The sequence below is a fragment of the Eucalyptus grandis genome, chromosome 2, assembly GCF_016545825.1.
Source record: "Eucalyptus grandis isolate ANBG69807.140 chromosome 2, ASM1654582v1, whole genome shotgun sequence".
NCBI classification, from domain to species: Eukaryota; Viridiplantae; Streptophyta; class Magnoliopsida; order Myrtales; family Myrtaceae; genus Eucalyptus; species Eucalyptus grandis.
In genome coordinates this window covers 54530586-54552439 of record NC_052613.1, presented here as the reverse complement: position 1 = coordinate 54552439, position 21854 = coordinate 54530586, and the positions used below count along the sequence as shown (strand labels likewise).

At 38.1% G+C, this 21854-nt stretch overlaps 2 protein-coding genes and 1 pseudogene across 2 annotated transcripts; all 3 read right to left on the bottom strand.

The window, feature by feature from the left end:
* Positions 1-107: 107 nt before the first annotated feature.
* Positions 108-4565, bottom strand: LOC108955976 (annotated as a pseudogene).
* Positions 4566-9722: 5157 nt separating this feature from the next.
* On the bottom strand, positions 9723-13684 carry LOC104433814 (beta-glucosidase 13). The gene is made up of 13 exons (XM_010046684.3): positions 13501-13684; positions 13255-13324; positions 12418-12476; positions 12230-12305; positions 12040-12117; positions 11852-11939; positions 11515-11770; positions 11159-11274; positions 10807-11024; positions 10689-10720; positions 10388-10490; positions 10176-10284; positions 9723-10057 (listed from the first exon to the last, which is right to left on the bottom strand). Exons 1-13 carry the CDS (start codon positions 13675-13677, stop codon positions 9886-9888), a joined length of 1554 nt encoding a protein of 517 aa, XP_010044986.2. The 5' UTR covers positions 13678-13684; the 3' UTR covers positions 9723-9885.
* Positions 13685-15764: 2080 nt separating this feature from the next.
* Positions 15765-20541, bottom strand: LOC104433813 (beta-glucosidase 12). Its single transcript, XM_010046682.3, has 13 exons — positions 20317-20541; positions 20126-20195; positions 18361-18419; positions 18131-18206; positions 17933-18010; positions 17710-17797; positions 17347-17602; positions 17125-17240; positions 16797-17011; positions 16677-16708; positions 16445-16547; positions 16245-16353; positions 15765-16104 (listed from the first exon to the last, which is right to left on the bottom strand). The coding sequence occupies exons 1-13, from the start codon at positions 20497-20499 to the stop codon at positions 15933-15935; spliced, it is 1557 nt and encodes a 518-aa protein (XP_010044984.2). The 5' UTR covers positions 20500-20541; the 3' UTR covers positions 15765-15932.
* Positions 20542-21854: the final 1313 nt, after the last annotated feature.

Here is a 21854-nt window from a genome sequence, read left to right as displayed (position 1 = left end):
AAAAGAATCAAACGTGCCCAATGACCAATTGGAATGCTGTGGCGTTCAGCTGCAAGAAATCATCACAAACTTATTAGAAAAGAACTTCATCGAGATCGTGACTAGTATCATCTAAAGACGTTTGTGCTAGCGTCAGTTAGGTAGCTTGAATTCAAAGCATTCGAATAAAGGTGTCCTTTGCGTAGTTTGCAGTGTAGTAGAAAATCAAACGAACCTTTCACCAACAGCAATTGCTCCTTCGTGAACTTGGGAAGCCTTTTCCCAACGAACGAGCGCATGCTGTGCGGATAGTCGCAGTATGTTATAGGGTCCAAGAACCTGAAAATGAATCATACGTTCATCTAATGATTCACCATTTAATCAAACTGCTAAGTATTTAATTCATGAAATTCAAAATTTGTATTTTGGATATATATATATATATATATATATATATAACGTGTGAGTTTGGTCGTTGGGGAAGCACACTCAGCATCCCAACATCCAGTCGAGGGCTCTTGGCGCTGCAATTTGATTAGGCTTTGCATCTGAGTAAGGCACTATCCAATGGGAAACCAATGTTATTCCTATAACTCCATTTTGAGATGCCTGCAAAAGTCACTTTTTTTTTTTTCAGTCACATTGCACAAGTGAATTTACACTCCCATTAGATGTTCTATTTCTTGCATCAATTCGAACTTTATAAGCAGTTTTTCTTGTTGGTAGATTGAGTCCATAATGTTGTTAACCGAGTCCGAATTGTTTTTTTTTTTTTTCATTTTGATCCATCTCAATGGGTCAATTGATTAAGAGGAGGAAAATTAATTTGATTGCCCTTAATTGTGAGTTATTGAAAAGTTTTAAGAGATCAAAGACTCGATACTTGTCTTTGTACAATTTAACAGCGACGGCATGAGCAAGAAACTAGTTGTGTCTGACGATGTATGACTCAATGTCCGAATCGCCACTCATGCAGTTAAGAATCTGCCGATTAGAGCATCGACTCGATGCTATCTGTCCATTGGCATACCCATTTCTACAGTACGTCACCGGTTTGTTCAAAGTTATCCAACCTTTGACTCTATTCTCAAATTCCTTGAAGCATACCTCCACATAGTCTCGAAAATCATCCCTAATTCAGGCATTAGCAAAAAATAAATCTCAACCTGACTATTCACAACTAAGGTTAAGGAATAAATCTCTTTTGACTTACATGACATGGGCACTTAAAAACCATCATATTCCTCCTCTAGGGCTTGGGGAAGGTCCCAATGAAATAGTGTCACAAAAGGCTGAATACCTGTAAAAATCCACTTACTAGGGAGTGATAATATATAAATGATTTGGAAAAGCAAAAAAAGAAAAAGAAAAAGAAAAAGAAAAAAGGAACAAGTAATAGAAATGGAATGAAGCCAAGACCGTAGGCAAGGAGCTCATTGATGAGGTCGTTGTAGTGTTGCCCTCCTTACTTGTTGATGCCTCCCGTAGCTTTCCCTCTAATAATTTCCACACAAAGACACAATGGAAAGTTAACACGCTCGTGATTAACTACCATAAAAATAAAATAAAAAAATGGCACGATTAAGCATTTGTATTTTTATCGAAAATATTGTCAAAAAAAAATCCTAGACTTTTTGTATGATGATCAATTTAATCATAAAGCTTTTCATTTTGTCAATTTAGTCATTACCACCAATTTTGACCGAACATCTGTGATTTCCAAAAAAAATAAGTCGGAAATGACTAAATTGATAAAAAAAAAGGATTGAATTGATCATTATATAATAAGTTAAGAAATTTTTTAGACAAAAAGATTTGTTTATGCAATGAGATAGGAAAGTGATGGTCTGACTAGGTAACATTCGAGACCATGAAATTGAGAACCTGTAGGCATGTAACTCCATTTCTTCATCATCCCCACATCTTCCTGCAAGAAAAAGAAAATAATCAATCATTAGGAGACATTTTCTATTTCAATTTTTTTTCTGCCAACATCAAAATCAATTAGTAGTACTCAATGCTGATTATGTACCTTGTACCGGTGGTAAAGATTAAAGATTGCCCCCCTTGACTTGCCATTCACCCGGCAAAATCCTTGAGTCATTATGTCATTGATGACAAAGAATTGTGGTCTATTGGTCAAATCAGCTATTGGACTTGACAGCAATAAGATAACCGCCTAATTAAATATAGAATGGACAATTTTAATTGGGAAAAGATTAAAGATTGCCCCCCTTGACTTGCTAATCCGCATTATATATGCTTTTTAAAACTTAGAAACACGTAACTTTATTAAAATGTGTAATCATTTTTTTTTCAAAATATTTTCAAAAATCTTATTTCTATTTTGGGTTAACTTAATTTGCATGTCGGAGACACTCATTAACAAGACCTTTATATTATTGTCGAAGCTTTTCATTAATACATATAATCCATTGAAAGTTCTAAAGTTTTCATAATTCATGATAAATAAAAAAGAAGACAAAACACAAACAACGATAGGCAAGTCTCCTCTCATTTTCAAGGCTCGATTGAGGGGGTGTCTATTACACCAGACTTGTAATCCAAAATTTTCAGGTCGACAACTAAATTTTTGTTTTACTATTTTCAAAGTTGATTATGTTAAATAAACCTGTTTTTTAATCACGAAATTATTACCAAGTGCATTAACATAGAATGTATTTCTTAACAATGTGGAAAAGCATCGGTTGTAGCCAAACCAATTTTATCAATTCTTTATACCACGACAATCTAAAGGAGAATGATATAATTGCAAAATTTGCTGAATCAGAATTTGGGACTCTCAAATTCTATAGATTATTGCAATGACTTTCTTTTTGTTCATCTTGGAATCAAATAAAATCTCATGCTTAGCGAGACATAGAAAACCAGGTTGCTGTACATGAAAGGGCAATTCTAGTATGCTGTAACTGATTTAGATTCTTTTTTCTTTTCTTTTTTTTTTTTTTGCAAAAAATGAATAATTTGAATAAAACTTCCTAAAAATTATCGCTTATATCATTTACAAAAATAAATAATGAAAAGCTATATTCATGATTCATAAAAATATTTAGACATAAAATATTATCAATAATAAATTATTTTCAATTAATTAATTATATCAAGCCATATAAGTGATATATTAAAAAAAATCAATCGTTTAGTTTTTACAAAATAAATGGAGTCTTAAAAGCGAATTCCAATCTACTAACAATCTGCTGCATCACGTTATGAATCAATTTTAGTAGAAGTCTTACCATGTCTAGACTTCAAGAGAAAACAAAAGACAAAAACACGTTTTACTCGGCAAAAGCTGAGTGCACCATACGAGGCAAGGACAGAATCCGGCGCCTTTACACACTTTCCCAGCTGATCCGCTTAATCACGGACTTCAAAAAACGATCATCGTTGTTCGAATATTACTGCTGACGACATGGTCATCTTCTATAGATGACGATATTACTAACATGGCTAACTATTTCAAGCCCGCTTACACTTGCATCTACATGAACAACGTGGTTATCTCTGTTAATCACGTCAGACGGGAACACATCATCTACCTTTTGCTACATGCAAGGAGAGGGAAGCTCACGGTTTGCAACTGTCATTAGTTCTGGGAGAGTGTGTAGGTGGGTGTGTGTGTGTGTGTGTGTGTGTGTGTGTGTGTGAGAGAGAGAGAGAGAGAGAGAGAGAGAGAGAGAGAGAGAGAGACCTGGATACTTATGAGTGAAAAAATCCCAGAAACTTGGCCCTCTACCTTCTTCATTAGCCGCACCTTCACACTGAAAGCCAAGAAGAAAAAACCAAATGAATAAACAAACAAATTTCCAACACGAGCATTTATGTAAGCGGTTAATGGGAAAATGACCATGCGAAATGCATATGTAGGCTCTGTTTCCCTGAGGTCTAACAACGGTGATGAAAAGGGAGATGCAAAAAGGAAATCTAATCTTACCTGGTATGCAGAAGTAGCCATTCCGAACAGGAAGCCGGCCGGGAAGCTGCTCGGTTGAAAGCGGCAGTGTTGTAATCGCAGGGCTCAAAGGCACCATAATCGGCTTTGCAATGACTCTCTGAGCTCACCAGGATTAGAACGCATAAAAGCATTGGTTCATGAGCACGAACTGCCATTATTGACACGCTTCCTTTAGCACAGACCGTGGCTTTTGTTTTGGCCGTATTTATAGTGTCCTATTTTGTTGACGAGGACAAATAGCCTTTCTGGCGCAGGAAAGGGGATGAGAAAGGATGTTTGGTTCAGGAAGGGACTATGGAAGTTTTATAAAATGAATTGAAAGATCACTTTCAAAAGGATGATAAATCCTTGGGATATCCCCCATTCGCATTTTCATGCAGAAAACGAGCCGTGAATAATACGAGTGGTGGGCGTGTTTTAGATCGTGTAGAGATATGAAGATACTACTATACGCATCTCTTTGTGATCTCATCTTTGTTTTTAATATTTGTGGAATGAATTCTTCTGCACTCATTTTCAATGCGATGAAACTAAAGTTAACAAAAAATTGGAAGCTAAAGTTTAAGTAGATTAATATCAGGCTCGTAATATATAAACTAACGTACCTCATGATGTATCAAATTTTCTTCCTTTTATAAGGATTTTTTTTTCTTTTTGCTTTCGGAGAACAAGAAAGTTAGCTGGCTTTTTCCTAATGAGTTTTCTCATTTATTAGCTAATTTCAAGGCTTTCAAGAAAGGTCTTTTCCCCTAGCTGCATCTTACAAGCATAACATTTTTTGATGATTTAAATTGCATTTGTTTCGTGAAAAAATGAATGATCTAAAAAATATCTTTTTATATACAATCATTGATATCGCTTATAGAATGAATGAACGAAAAATAGTTTTATCGTCCACGAAAATATTTAGGCATAAATTGTTATCAATAAAGAAAATATTTTTTATTGATTAGTTATTGCAAACGATACATGTCATCATTTTCAAGAAAATACCTTCTAAATTATTCATTTTGTGCCAAACAAACAAAGTCAGTGAACCACTTGTGGTGGCGGTGTCGTTGGTTGAGCACCGGTTCCTTCCGGGAGAGGTTTGTGTTCGACTCGCAGCGACATCTGCCTCGTTGGAGAGGAACCCGCGACTTGCCCGGGGTAGAAAGGGTGGTGGTAACTCTACTGCTCCTCCTAAGGTTTACTCCGCCGCGTGAAGTAACGCACGGAGGTTTCTTGGGTACAAAAAAAAAAAAAAAACAAAGTAAGTGAATATTAATTGCCCAAAGACAGAGAAAACATCCATGTACTCATAAAAATTATATATTCACAAAATGAAGAGACGAGTAAAGATTAGAAAATGAAATGAGCTTCAATAGAAGGTCTCAAAGGAAAAATTAATCGAATACACGTCGTACATACGTATTGCGATACAATTTGGTAAGGAAAAAAAAATTGATACCAGTAGTATCGCTCAAAGACAAAATAGCCAATGTCCATTCCCTTCTCCTCTAGGTATCCAATAATTAAAGTGATCTAAAGACTGATCTTAATGGGCTAAACTTTTAGAAACCATTGTCTGTTTTCTTGCTCCCATATCACTCGAGTCACATTGCGATATCATTTTCATCCTCGCAGGTGGAGTCACGGAATCTGATTCGATGTGAAAGATAGTCGAATGATATTGGGACCATCCATTTATCAGTTAGGACCATCCACACAAAACTCTGACACGTGTCTTCATAGATAGAAATTGAGGTTGGTAGCTTTTCTGGAATTGTAATATTTAGTATATGTACGTCGAAGATTAACACAAAGGAGGGTTGGCGTCTTCCGAAATTCAAGTTTGGGACGGAAAGACTTCATGGTACATCGCCTTCTCCGATCGAAATGAGAGGGACGATATATAGAAATAGTTGATTAACTAACCTTAAGACGTATGTCAGACGAACACAATTATTTTAATAGAAACAGATTTTTCTGTTTTTATTCCCTTAGCGAGTTTATGAACAAAAATATGCATTTGATAATGATACAAACTTTTTCCCTCCTAAATGGCAGCGAACAATGGTGGGATGGTGGTTCAAAGCCAGGGTTTACGTTGTAGGGGTTTTAGCGGGCATTTCTCGGCTGTTAGTCCAAAAAAGAAAAAAAAAAAAAAAAAAAAAAAAAAAAAAAAAAAAACAATGGTGAGGCGGTTCGGTTCGGCCAGTGGCGGTTCCTCTAAAAAAAAAAAAAAAAAAAAAATGGTGGGAGCCGGTTGGTAGGTGGGTGACCAGCTAGTAACGAGAGTAAGTAATAGGAAGAGTTTTTATTTATTATTTCTATTCCAAAAATAAAGAAGTACAATTTTTTTATTTCTCATTTTATTTTAAACCTATTTATGTATTAAAAATTTGTCCAGAAATAGAAAAATAATTTTGCATTACCAAAATTATTTTGCTTCAAATATGTTCTTGTGAAGATTTAGTCGGAAATAGAATGGTTTTCATGTGCTTCTTGATAAGTCTCCAGGTACTTATTATAGCAACCTATCCCATATCCCTCGGAGGAGTGAGTAGGTTTAGGGGTATTGTCTAAATAGTGGGCCTACAGCCCATGATTAGGCACAAGCTTTCTCAAGCTCATGCCTCTCGCGACATTGGGAGTTCATAAGAATTATGAACTAAGGAGTTGCCACTAATCTATTTAAGTCAGCTAGAAATCAAGTGAGACATAAGAGTATACCTCACGTCGTACATAATTTAATCTAAGGCCGTAGACTTGATTATATTACTTAACCAATTAATACCATTTCGGTACCTAATCTTTTTTTTTTTTTTTGGTGACCTAGGGAATCATGCACAGACGGCAGCCGGAGGTAAACTACTGAGGGCGACACGTGCTAACTACCACACACGTGCCACCGGGTAAGTCGCCAAGAGACTCAAAGCTAGCCTTCGTGTAACTTGCATTGCAGGAACTTCAAACACTAGACCTCTTTGATGGAAGTCTAGCGCCTACCCAGCTGAGCTACCGTGACGGGTGGTAAAGGTCACTGTTGATCTAATCTTGTTTTTTTAAAAGAAAAAAATTGTTAGGCAGTCTAGATTGAATTTGTACCTATCCACTAACAAGTAAAGCCATTATACAAGTGCACCATTTATTAACGTAACAATCAGCAACCAAGGAAAGCATTAAATGAATTACATGGGAGAGCAAATCTTTAACTAAGCTACAGGACGCCACAGTCAATATAATGAAAGTGCACAATCAAAGACATTCATTTTTAAGGATAATTAAAACCTTAGGTAGAGTGCTAGAGGCTTGTTTAATTTTGAGCATGATTTTCACCAAGGATTTTCACACATTTAATGAGAAGACTCCCCTAAAAAGACTTTTTAAGCTATTTCTAAGAAATTAAAAAATTGAAAATTTTCTTGAATTTTTAGGAATTTATAAATATTTTTAATATTTTATGAATTTTCTAAAAGAAGATTTTTATGGATTTTCTGGTTTTTTCAAAATTTTAATGCTTTTCCGAATTTTATTATTTTTTAATGATTTTCTCAAATTTATAATTTTTCATTCATTTTCGAATTTTCTAATTTTTATTATTTCCTCAGATTTTTATCATTTTCTGAATTTTTAAAAATAAATTTTGAATTTTTTGAATTGATTTATTGTTATTATACTCAGGGAATGGGTTCGGATTAGATTTACCCAATCCAACTCGCTTACCCGACCCAAACACGGATCCGACCCAATCAAATTAAAAAAAAAAAAAAAAAAGGGAATCTTTCCAATTTTTTTTAAATTTTAAATTTTTTCTTTCTTTTCCTCTTTTTGTCTTTTCGCTATTTTGTCCTATTCCTTACGCCTTCTTCTTCCTTCAGCCACCCTCAGCGCCCGAAGCTTTCCTTCTTAGCAACTTAATTTTCTTCTCTTTTATTTTTCAAACCCATATGACTAAACACCGAACCATCCTCTGTGGACATCGGCACTTACACCGCTGCACCCACCCGTCGTCCCGACCGGCGACGACCGACGCCGGCCGCCCACTCCAGCGACCGCGAAATTTCACAAAAAACCCTCATCTAAGCTAAGGTCTGAACATAGAAATTCCAGAAATCAGACAAACAAAGGCACTAAACAATGAGTATAGACGCTGACTCGAACGGCCTTGAACCGTAGCGTGGGAAGGCTAGCTCTGGCGACGGGGCGTATGCAAGACCGGCTTGGACGGTGCAAAGTCACGTGAAAGCACATCAAAACATGAAGGAATTAGACAAAGTTCAACAATATATGAAGAATCGAACATTAAACTGAGCTTCAAACGTCGATCAGATAAAATATATTTCAAGGTTTATCGAGGCATTTATACAAACAGTTCGCGTGCATTACCAAATCTTAAGATTTCCGACTCAACCTAGCCTCAAAATGGGACTAGGGTCCTCAAAAAACGACCAGAAAACACACAGAGACTTGGCTAAAGACTTACGGGGGTCGGAGGGATCGGAGCTCGTGCGATTTGGTCAGCCACGAGCTCCAGCCCGACGCGCCCCAAAAACGGAGAACCAACAGGAGAAGGGGAGGCCTACTTGGTTCCAAACGGCGAGCAACGAGTGGACCTCAACCAATGGTGGATCTCTCTCTCTAGGTCATTCCCTCTCACTCACACAAGCTCTCTAGCGTCCCTCTCCCTCCTCCTAGCTCGCCCTCCGATCTCTCTCGAGCTCACCATCTCTGTCCTCTCTCTCTTTCGGCCGAGGCTCGCCCTCCGATCCCTCTCGAACTCGCCCTCTCTGTCTTTTCTCCCTCGGCCCCCCGAAAACCCTTTGCTTTCTTCCTTTTGAGCTTGGCCAGCGACAAGTGCGCATGGCTTCTGCCACCGCTAGCCTGTCGCGACCGGCCTGATCCCCGACCCTGGGATCACGCTGCGATCTGTTGCTCCCCTATCTTTGCACCTCTGTTGCTCTTCCTTTTGCAGAAGGCGGGAGCGGCATGAAGGGAAGAAGAAGAAGACGCGTGCAGACTGGGCCTAGAAAAGAAGAGGGCCAAGGAAGAAAAGAAGAAGAAAGAAAAAGGGAAAGAAAGCTGGGCCAGCTTGGCCCCAGCCCGGTCTCACTTGCTTTTTTTTTCTTCTTTTCTTTTTTCAACAATAATTCTTTTAATTAATTTTCTTTTTTTTTTTTTAACGAAAAGGCTCTATTTCTACTAATGCAAATGCTCCTAATATCTATATGCCATGCAATTCAATGGAAATTATTTTTGCTAAGGTTCAAAATTTAATCCCTCATTTTTTATGCAGTCAATAAATGATTAAATAAATCATCAAAATTTAGGTGTCAATACTTACAAATGCAAGTGTTGAATACCGGAACTACTTAGAATATCAAAATCCATACTGTCCAAGAATTTGAACGTTTCAAAGTCATAAGGACGCGAGAAGGGGGGCAGGATAATTACATGCTCAACGTGTGGTTCTTATTTGAAAGCTTTGGTAGATTTGGTGTCTCTGTTGAAAATTCATAGAATCCTCCATTCTGTACTGTTAATTAGAATATGTCCATATTTTCTCATTTATCTAATATAATTCCCTACTTCCTTCTAAATTATAAATACGATACCAACCATTCCACATCTAACTCCTGAGATTATCTTCATTAAATTTTCGGCGGGTAGACATTTCAGTTTTGAATAGCTGTATTAAAAAAAAAAAAAAAATTCCAATTACTCCTATGGCTTTCCCTTTGAGATGCTTAAGAAATAAATCGCGGCATTCGACAATTTGTTAGCGAAATCCTCTGAAATAGCGAATACATTGGCATAATTTATTCTGACGAAACTCACCAACATAAGTAATGGCTTGTTCAGAATTATTTACTACACAAGAAGCGATCACATCCTTATTTATTGAGATCATCGCAACATATGTCATATGTGTACGATGTATTATCGAATTAGAACTTGTCCAGAAAGCTCTTGAACCAAAGCGCCGACTGCTTCGGGTATCTCTTCAAGCCGTTCTTGTAGTCGACATAGTTGATCCCAAATCGGACAGTGTATCCCGAGGACCATTCAAAATTGTCTAGCAACGACCATGCAAAATAGCCCTTCACGTTGACACCGTCCCTATGACAAATTTTCCACACATCACATTTCATGTCATGCATGATGAGAAAAACTAGAAAAGAAAAGGTGATTGCACAAGTGAAAATTGTATAAAAATTAGGAAAATAGAATTTCTTACTTGATCGCTTTATGAAGGTACGATAAATGGCGATAATAATAATCGATCCTCATATAGTCAGCCAATTGTTGCTCCAGTGGTAATGTAGAGTTATTGAACTCATCGATTCCTGGTGACCCAAAACCAAGACATGGGAAGAGTAATGAATCATAAGAAACAATTAACTCGCAATTTTAGTTAGTTAATTAATCATTGGAAATAATATTTCTCACCATTCTCAGTTATGTAAATAAGTGGATTTTGGTACTTAGTCTTTACGTACAACAAAAGACTTTGTATTCCACTGGGATAAACAAATAGCCAACTTGAAGCAGCCTGCAATAACATTTATAATAGGATCATGCACATGACAGGGAAGATAATAACTCGAAAAATTTACCTAATTCTTTCTAGTTTTAGTTACTACTATTTGGTGTATGCATACTCGATTAAGGAATGAACTCTAAGAAGATCACACAAAAGTAGCAAATCTACAAAGTAACAAAACAGGGTTGCACGAAAATTCAAACGTACCTCTGGACCAATTGGAATCCCGTTGCGTTCAGCTGCAAGATGCCATCAGGAAATTATTAGAAAAGAATTTCATAGAGACCGTGATTAATGTCATCCAAAGAGTGATCGCTTTTCTTACTTGAGAGGTTGGTGCGAGCGTCGGTTAGGTAGCTTGAATTTAAAGCATTCGAGTAATGCATGTATCTTGCGTAGTTCGCAGTGTAGTAGTTCAACCCGAGAAAATCAAACGATCCTTTCACCAACAGTGATTGCTCCTTCGTGAACTTGGGAAGCCTTTTCCCAACGAGTGAGCGCATGCTACGGGGATAGGTACCATACGTTATCGGGTCCAAGAACCTGAAAAGGAACCGCACGTTTTCCTAATGATTCACCATTTAATCATGTTGCCATGTACTTCCTTTTTGAAATTCAAACTACGTATTTTGGGTGCACATTATGTGTGAGTTTGGTAGTTGGAGAAGCACACTCACCATCCCAACATCCAGTCAAGGGCTCTTATCGCTGAATTTTGATTATGCTCTGCATCCGAGTAAGGCACCATCCAATGAGAAACCAATGTTATTCCTATTACTCCTTTCTGAGATGCCTGCAAAAATCACTTTTTTCTAGGTGAAATTGCACGAGTCAGTTTAAACTCCCATTAGATGTTCTATTTCTGCATCAATTTGAAATTCATAAGCATTTTTTTCTTGTTGGTAGATTGAGTCCATTTTTTTTTTTTTTTGGCTTATTTTGGTCCATCTCAACAACAATTGATTGAGAAGTGAAAGATTAATTCTATTGCACTTAAACATGAGTCCTCGTCAAGTTTTAGGAGATTAAAGACCTTGTACTTGTCTCTGTATAATTTAACAGCAGTGGCATGAGCAAGAAGCTGGTTGTGTGTGACGATGTACGGCTCGGTGCCTGAATCGCCGCCTGTGCAGTTGAGCATCTGCCAGTCGGAGCATCGACCCGGTGCCAACTGTCCGTTGGCATACCCACTAACAGCATATGACCATGGCTCGTTTAGAGTTATCCAATGTTTGACTCTATCCCCAAATTCCTTGAAGCACACCTCCACATAGTCCCGAAAATCATCCCTAATTAAGGTAACAACAGAATATAAATCTCAGCAAAAGTATCCATAACTAAGGTTAAAGAACAAATCTCTTTTGACTTACACAACATGGGAACTCAAGAAACCACCGTACTCCTCATCTAGGGCTTGGGGAAGGTCCCAGTGAAATAGTGTCACAAAAGGTTGAATGCCTATAAAAATCCTCTGCTTATTAGGGAGTGATAATATATAAATGATTTGAAAAAACAAAAAATAACAAGTAAAAGAAATGAAATGAAATGAAGCCAAGACCGTGGGCAAGGAGCTCATTGATGAGGTTGTTGTAGTACTGCACTCCTTCCTTGTTGATGCCTCCCTCTAGCTTTCCCTCTGAAAATTTCCACCACATAATGGAAAGTCAACTTTTTTTTTTCCATGATTAAGCACAGGCTTTTCTAACCTCATGCAATTAGACTTAATTAATAATGTTTATTGGTCTTACTTGGTAAAATTCGAGACCACGAGATTGAGAATCTGTAGGCATCTAAGCCCATTTCTTTCATTATCCCCACATCTTCCTGGAAAGAGAAAGAAGAAAACAAATTAATCATTAGGAGTCGAACATTTTCTGTTCTAATTTCTTTTGCCAACATCAAATTTAATTAGTGGTACTAGATGCTGATCACATACCTTGTACCGGTGGTACGAATCAATAGCCACATCCCCGTTGCTACCATCGGCTATTTTGCCTGTCATTTACGGCACAAAAACCGATCATCGTTAAAAATAGGTTTTGTTAAAGAGTATATCTATTTTGCTCCCAAAAAAAAAAAAAAGAGAGTATATCTATAATATTTATTGAGCGTATTTCATCCAGAATATTTCAAGTCTCAAGATAGTAAACGTGCGTGACACAAGAAACAAGTATATTGAAAGAAAACAACTTTTCATAATTACTCATATAGCAAGTGTTCTAGGGACACTTGCGATAAGGATACCACAAATACTATAATTTCCATAGAGCGTTCATTTGAGTATCATAACTTTTTTTTCAACAATTAAAATGCCATAACTTCTAAAAACATTCACTTAAATTCATAACTTTCAATCGATCAATTAAATGCCAAATTTTTTAAAAAAAAATTCACATAGCACTTATTAAAATTGTTTTTTAAAAGTTGTGGCACTCTAATAATTGATTAAAAAGTTATATGGTGCTCAAGTGAATGAAAAAAAAAAGTTATGGCACTCAAACCGACGTTGTATAAAAGTTATGGCGGTCAAGTAATTAAAAAGAAAAAGCCATGGCACTCAAGTAAGAGCCGTATGAAAAATATAACACTTGTGGTACCCTTATCTCAGGACACTCAATTAACCAAAATCCTTAAGTCCTTGCAAGTCTTTGATTACACATAATCACGACCTATTGGTCAGATCAATTGAGACTCAGTAGCAACAAGACAATTCACACAAGTAATGAAAGGATGGACAAGTCTAATTAGGGAAATATTAAAGAGAGAGAGAGACCTGGATACTTGTGAGTGAAATAATCCCAGATGCTTGGCCCTCTGCCATCTTCATTAGCTGCTCCTTCATACTGAACCACAAAAAGAACAAAAAAACCAAACAAATAAACAAACAAACTAACAACATGAGCATTCTTGTCATGTTCAATTGAACAAATAATCACGCGGCATGCATATATGGACTCAGTTTCGCCGAGTTAAAACGATGGGGATGAAAAGAGAGTGGCGACAATGGAATCTAATCTACCTGATATGCGGCAGACGCGGTTCCGAAGAGGAAGCCAGCTGGGAAGCTGCTTCGGTTGAGCAAGATGGTGTCATAATCGGATGGCTTAAAGGAACCATACTCAGCCTTGCAAAGACTCGCTGAGCTCACGAGGACTAGAATGCATACGAGCACCAGTTCATGAACACGAAAAGTCATGACTGACGCACTTTATTTAGGACATACCGTGGCTTTGGTTTTGGCTGTATTTATAGAGGGAGAGACTGAAAAGATGACAAATGCAATGACAGCCTGTTCACATTTTCACGTGGAAAACGAGCTGGGATTAAGACAAATGGGGTGGCCGTGTTTTAGATCGTGCGGAGATATAAAGATACTATTATGAATAATCTCTTAGTGACCTTTTTCTTTTTCTTTTTTAAGAATTTTTCTTTACTTAATTTCAATGGAGTGAAAATAATGTAGTAAAGAAAACGACATTGGAGCTCAAGTAGAAAATCTTCAACATATGTCATGTCATATCGTTTCCAAAGAAGTTCTCCTTTTCGAAAAAAAGAAAAAGATTAATATCACCAGTATTGCTCAAAGACTAAATAGCCAATCTCCATTAACTTCTCCTCTAAGCTTCTAAAAAATCAAAATGTCCAAAGACTAATCTTAATGGGCTAGTTTCCAGCAACTACTGTCTGGATTTTTGCTACAATATCACTCGGTCTCATTGTGGCATCATTTCTATTCTCGCTGGTGTAGTCATGGTACAATGGAAATGCCAATCATTCTACAATGTGATCTTCCGTTTGATGTAAACCCCACAGTGACCCGTCCTTACGCCCGAATGGCACATAACGAAAATTTGGGCTGTTATGAGACGACTATCTATATATTAGTAGGACCCTCTATACATATGTCAAAATGAGGTCGGTGACTTCCAAAACCGTTAATTTTTTGTGATATTGAGTACAGGCACTCCAAAGGTTAATAAAAAGGAGGCTGATGTCTTCCATTCCAACTCTGAATGGAAGGCTTAATTATATGTCGTCTTTTCTGTTTGAAACGAGGAGGAGAACTTTACAAGAATACTCAATTGAACCAGCGACGTACTTTACGCGGAATTTTTAAGGCAAATCTCCAGGAACTTACAAGTGCCAATGTCGAATAGCGGAACTGCTTATGACATCGAAATCTCGTCTGCCCAGAGACTTCGAAAGTTGGAAAATGATAGAGACGGGAGAGCATTAATTACATGCTGAACGCGTCGTTCTTATCTTACGAAGAAAATAAAGCTTGATGGATAAGGTGTCTGCATCGGATTAGTCTTCGGGTTGATCAAGTCCGCTAAACGTTTTAAGGAAACACCAGTTGAATAATCCACCGTTTGATATAACGAGAGAGATAGAAGACAAGAAAGTTAAAAATTCGAGAAGAGCTATCAAGCCAGTTCCTGTCGTGATGCGGCTTCAGTTGCTCCAATAAAGAACGTCGCAATCTGACAAATCTGCGTATCCCTCGAAACGTTTTCTTTTTCGATTCTGGTTTTGTTCAATGATTAATACAGGATAGAATATAAATAAAGGCTGGAGTCACCGCCAGTTTAGAGCCAGTCAGCCTTATACTTTTCTAACGACGGTTTCTTAGTCATCCACGAGCATGGATCACGACGTCGCAAATACATATCCGGAGAGTCCCACCTCGTGCTTTGGACTTTAATGTCAGTAAGAATTTTCCTACGGTCCGTCTTTCTTGTATCGGTCAACAGAGTCGATCGCACTTATCTATGAAGATAATCTGTCGGCCATGAAACAATAAGGAAGGTCTAATAAGAAGGATCAGAATCATTACGTGAGCGCCGCAATGAGGGACCATCACGCTCTGCGGTCATACTTGAGGGACGGCCAGTCCGTCCTCGACAATGGAAGCCGTCTGTCAAGGGCTTTTAGGGTCAAATAAGCCGTCCCTTGTGGGCGGCCTACCTTCAACGACGGTACAGAGAGCTGTCGCCGTCCGTGGAAACGGCAGCCATGGGGCCTCGAAAAGCCATCCCCAGCTCTCTTTAGGGGCAAAGCATATGGGCCAAACCGGACGAGGGGAACGATCGGCCGGTGTTCATGAGGGTTTTGTACTTCTCGGGACGGTTTGTCCCGTCGTGCGAAAACTGTTATTTTATGCTGTGAGGTTTTAAAGAAAATGCAACAGTGAAGCTCACTGTAACTGCAGAAAAATACAAATCACCTTTAGATGATATATATTAATAAAGAGGATGTTTTAGGAACTTTATGTTTCTCCGGTTTTCCGACGCTTGTTCATTGATATGGTCAAATTTGAATCGCTTTCTGAATCAAATCTGTACATTGTTTTATTCGAGGAAATTACAATTCTATATTAATGGATTTCTTCGGTTGAATTGATAAGTACATTAGTACAGTTTCCAATGTATGCAATGTATATCCTCATCTTCAATACTTCTTGAGAAAGTTCTTGAACCAATATGCTGAGCCTTTGGGGATTCTCCTCAACCCATTCTGGTAATCGACATAGTTGATGCCAAATCGAACAGTGAAGCCGCTAGCCCACTCGAAGTTGTCCAACAGTGACCACGCGAAGTAGCCCTTCACCTTCACGCCATCCCTACGACAAAATGCGACGACCCCCGCATCAGCCAAAAGTTAAAGCCAGCTTTTGAAATAGCGAAACTAGCATTTCGAAGCACTCTCAATACTTCTTTCCATGATTTTAGCGAAAGGAGTATCATTAAATGACAAACTTACTTAATCGCATCTCGGAGATATAAGAGATGGCGATAGTGATAATCGATTCTTGTGTAGTCGGACAGCTGTTTCTCTAGCGGTAGTGTCGAGTTGTTGAATTCATCGATCCCTAAATGTTGACCAAGAGTGGCATTAACAACCCGAAAAGTGTTTTAACTTCTCATCATAATAGTGATTATTACACGAACTTGATTGCTTACCATTCTCGGTAATGTAAATGAGTGGATTATTGTACTTTTGCTTTATATAGAGCAAAAGACTGCGAATTCCGCTGGGATACACATATAGCCAACTGGAAGCAGCCTGTAGCAACAATATTTAAATTGATTAACGATACCAATTATGCTATTCATGTTCAGTTAAACTCAACACTAGAAAACAATTAGTACAATGACAAATTCTAGGACGATTAAAATGCATAGGTGAACAAACCTGCGGACCAATTAGGACTCCATGGCGCTTGGCTACACAAGAAACATAAGATTCAATTAGAATGAACTTAATCACCCGTTATCATCATTGATTATTGCAAATCAAGACCGTATCTCTTACCCGTTTGATTTACGAGTGCGTCGGTCACGTAGCTTGGAGGCGAATTAGAACGACGTGCATTTTTCGCGTAGGAAGAGGTGTAATAGTTCAATCCGAGAAAGTCGAACGACCCTTTTACGACCAAAGACTCCTCCTTCGTGAAATTGGGGAGTCTGCTTCCAACGAGAGCACGCATGCTACGTGGGTAGTCACCGTGTGTGATCGGTTCCATAAACCTACGACACATGAAAATCACGAGAATGATTATGTATGACTAATCACATGATAATCACATGATGGGGTGTGGGATCAATGAGATTCAGTTATAGTTCAAGGAACAACTAATTACCATCCGAGATAGAAATCCAAAGCTCTTAATGCTGCATCTCTGTTATGCTTTGCATTGGAGTAAGGCACAAACCAACCAGACACCAACGTTATTCCTATTATCCCCTTTTGAGAAGCCTGCAAAATTCATCTTGAAATGCTAATAATCACATCGACGTCTTGTATAATTGCTTTTAAGCCGAAGTAGTAATTAAATTGAGTGCTTGATCAATTATTGGACCACCTGGTACTTCTTTCTGTACAATTTCACGGCGGCAGCATGAGCAAGAATCTGATGGTGCGCGACTATATACGGTTCCGTGCCGGAATCACCGCCCGTGCAGTTCAGCATTTGCCATTCCGAACACCGCCCGGGTGCCTCTACCCCAGTCGTATAGCCAAAATAGCAGAAACTCCACGGCTCGTTCAAGGTTACCCAGTGCTTCACCCGATCCCCAAACTCCTCGAAACAAACGCCTACGTAATCGCGGAAATCATCCCTACGAGACAACATTAATTAAACAATCATCCGGGTTATCCAAGTAAAAAATTACTATGAAATCTTAGGCACTACTTCGTGACTGGATTAAATCCTATGGTGACTCACACGACATGGGGACTCAAGAAACCGCCATACTCCTCCTCTAAAGTTTGAGGAAGATCGAAGTGGAATAATGTCACGAAAGGTTGAATACCTGCATCTCACATAGGCCCACAACAACATATCAAAAATATTCAAATTGACATACTTAGATCAACTTTGTGACTAAACATACGCTAAGAAAACCAGACACTCGGGAAAATTTGAATTGAAGTGCAGTGAGCGAGACCGTGGGCTAGGAGCTCGTTGATGAGGTTGTTGTAATATCGCACTCCTTCCTCGTTGATACCTCCTTTTAGCTTTCCCTCTTGAACATTTCCCAGGTCAAGAAAATTCGGAGCAAAAAGATTAACGATGTTGCTACTTAGGATAAAACAAAGACTGCACAGGATTTTCTTTTTCGGCCATGAGAACGACACGAACTTACTAGGTAGAATTCGAGGCCATGAGATTGAGAATCTGTAGGCATCTAACCCCATTTCCTTCATTATCCCCACATCTTCCTGTAAACAGCCAATTGATAAATAAAAAAAAATATATACTAATACCAATTATAATAACGATGATGTCCATAGTAATTAACCCCAAAATTCTAAAGACTAAGGGCTCGAGAAAGCTCCAATATATTTATTGTCTTATTTTTACAAATATGATTACCTTGTATCGGTGGTACTGATCAATGGCCACGTCTCCATTACTCCCATCAGATATTTTTTCTGTCATTTACCAAACAAATTTTTCAAAAAAGGTAACGGTGCAATTGAACTAATCAATGCCTTAATTAAATATGTATTCTTTAAATAATGGTTTAAATGAGTGGAATCACGGTCTAAACTCAAAGCCTTAGATGGCGGGAAGTTAAAAAAGGAGAGGATCTTTTCTTCCTTTCAGCCCTTTCGGATACAACAGCGGTCGTCAGACGTCGCTTGCTTATTTTCTTTTTAACGAGCCCCGACGCAATTGAAACATTGTTTTATTCAGAAACATTTGATTATTTAATCTTATTACTTGCGACCATGAATTTTCAGTCACGTGGTTCCGCGTCTTGACCATTTCAAGCCCCGACAAAAGCCCTCTTTTTTTATCTTATCCTGCTCAACCTTTTGATTAGCCGTGCTGATGATTACAGCGCAGAAACTCTACTTGGCAAAGATGCTTAGGATATCCATCTTTGATATAAAGTAAAGCTGAAAGTCATTCTCAACCCTTTTAAAGTCATTCTCAACCTTTTACTTAGAAAAATTAAATTAAAAAGTTCGAGCATGTCATAAGATTAACGATGGTGAATTTATTAATAAATAATGAATAAAAAGGTGACTTCAAAAGGGTCTACACAAAATTGTGATTTAGTTGTGTCTGCCTCAAATTATGTTATTTAGATTTTCCACATCAAGTTAATACCGTCTGAAAAGTATTTCTCCATCCCCATTGACATGCTTAGAATATCTTTTTCCCTAAAAATGTGGAAGATGAACTTCCCAAGCAAATTGATATCTCGCCTTTCTACTAAGGCATTATTTTCTTTTGCTTTTACTTATATTTAACTATTATCTACTTGATCAATCATCTAATAATCCGAAATGGCACAAATCTTAGACAAACACAACAGTCACTTTTTTACTGTGAAATTCTGAAAAGTGGCTTCAAGCATCTTCTTGTCAATACTGCCTTGTCAATAAATTTAAATAAGGACATTTGCTTATCTTAGCCTAGCTTCTACTTTCCATTTTAGTACCATCGGTAGGTAGTCTCACAACGGCCCGCAACAAGGAATATCATTGCGAGCCTCACTATGGTGTGTATATATAGAGAGAAGCTTACAAGGTGATCTGAATCATAAGTATCGGTACATCTAATCTATTGGATCTCATGGGCCTCATGGATCCCACAAAACCTAATAGTTCACTTTGTGCGGGACAAACTATATGACAAACTATATCGGCTGTACACAATAACTTTCTCATATATAGCTTGTAAGTTGCCTGAATATGGGCTAAATGGAATTAGTATAAAATTTATCTATTTCAAATTAGAAAGTTTGGATGTCTTCATCACCGCTGCCGGCTTTTGCACAAGGTTACTTACCATCTTTCTGTACATATTTGAACTAAGTTCTCTTTCCCTATCCAATTTTTACAGGTGCAGATGCAGTTTCCAACCTATTCGACACCTACATCATGCAACACCACGACGGCAGCATCTCTTTTGTTTCTCTTTGTATTAAGCAACGGCATATTCTACTCTTTCATTGCACTTTTTTGTTTGTCACAAATTCGAATACTGCATTCATCTGTCTTCAATTTAGAGAAATTTGATCTCTTTATCATTAGAAGGTTGATTGATATGACTATCATACGAACACTAACTAATGTTTCAAGTGAAGCTTTTCTAGAGAGAGAGAGAGAGAGAGAGAGAGAGAGACCTGGATATTTGTGAGTGAAATAATCCCAGATACTTGGCCCTTTACCACCTGCATTTGCTGCACCTTCATACTGAAAAAGTTTCGGACGTCGAGTGACTGATATCAACCGATAAAGGAAAACTACAAAATACTTGATATTCTCTCAAAGAATAAATTGAAGAAAAGATGAGGGCCAGGTTGAGAGTAACCACCTGATAAGCAGCCGACGAGGCTCCAAAAAGAAAACCGGGTGGGAAACTGCTCCGGTTGAGTGAAACAGTGTCGTAGCTGCTCGGATTATGCGTATTATTATCACCGGCAGCTAAACAGTGACTCAGTGAACCCACAATAACAAGAAACCCTAAAAGCAGATCACGATGAACAGGAAACGCCATGACTAATATCACATATTCACTTCCAGAGGCTAGCTTTCTTCTTTGCTATATTTATAAAGGTCTCACCAAACAGGCAGATGCCCTCAAGGATAATCTTCAGCGCACTTTCATTCATGAAAGAAAACGAGACTCGACAAGGACAGATGATTATGTGGTGCGCTGCATTGATGCGTCAATTCATAAACTCACCGTCCTAGCCTCTAGAAAAGAGAAGTTTCCTACATCTCCTCCCGCCCTCTCAAAAAAGTATATCTTATAAATCGATGAAAATATATATACATTGCTGCTACGGTATCATCAAGTTAACAATGCATTTTCAAATTCAAATTTCGTCTAGCTATATAGATATGGAAGTCACGTTGAGGTACACGACTAATTCGATGATTTCACTTTCTCATCAAATATTAGTCCGGTGAAATCTGATTTAGTTGTGCTAAATTACTATTTTTTGCTTCCACCATTCACGAGGCCCTCCACATGTTAAAAGTTTCGTACCTCCTACTTAGTAAAACTTGCGACCGAGCGCCGCCAAGTAATTAAAGTCCGTTTGAGAGATCTACACTCAGAGATCTGGTTATCTAAATACACATATTATTACCCCCACAACGTTTAAGTTTAGGTCTACGGTCTTTGCAGATTGTTTACGGTAAGCAAGCCATCAGTGAGATCTGACGTGCAGTTCACGTGCGGCAACAAAAATCGGGTAGGTGAATAAACCAAAAGAGGGGCAAACGTCTTGAGTATTTAAATCGTTTGGTTTATCTTGGTGGACTAGTTAGGAGCCTCCCATCTGGACTTTCTATTTCTTGCACAGATAGCTAGCTTGGAAAATTCAATTCACAAACCAAGATTAGTTTAAGACAATGACGCATCTTTTGCTCTGTTAATGGACTTTCTAATCGCCCATGCCAAATGAAGTATGAAGCTGGTCCATCTTTCTTCGGTGGCAAGAGAAGGCAATGCCTCTCATTGACTTTTTAAGCCACGGTTAGAGAAGAAATGGACGGATCGGTGCTGTACTTGACGTAGTACCCACGAAAAATCAATCGCAGCATGAAACAATACATATACAAACAAGTCGATCTTCTTTATTGGATCGGTACATTACTTTGCTGATTCAATTATAAAGAACAGTTTATCGAAATGATTCACCAATCAAAGTGCGAAAGACACGTTGATCGCCGCACGGAAGTGAAATTGCAGTTGATCAAAAGCTTAACCTGGAGGCTACCCAGTTGGAGGCTCCACGTAGATAAATATGTCATCGAATTTCAAGTTGCATATCTTTAACTTGTGAGCATGGGAATGCAATTAGCTATCTTATGGAACCATGCGTCTTATCTTTTAGAGCTGGC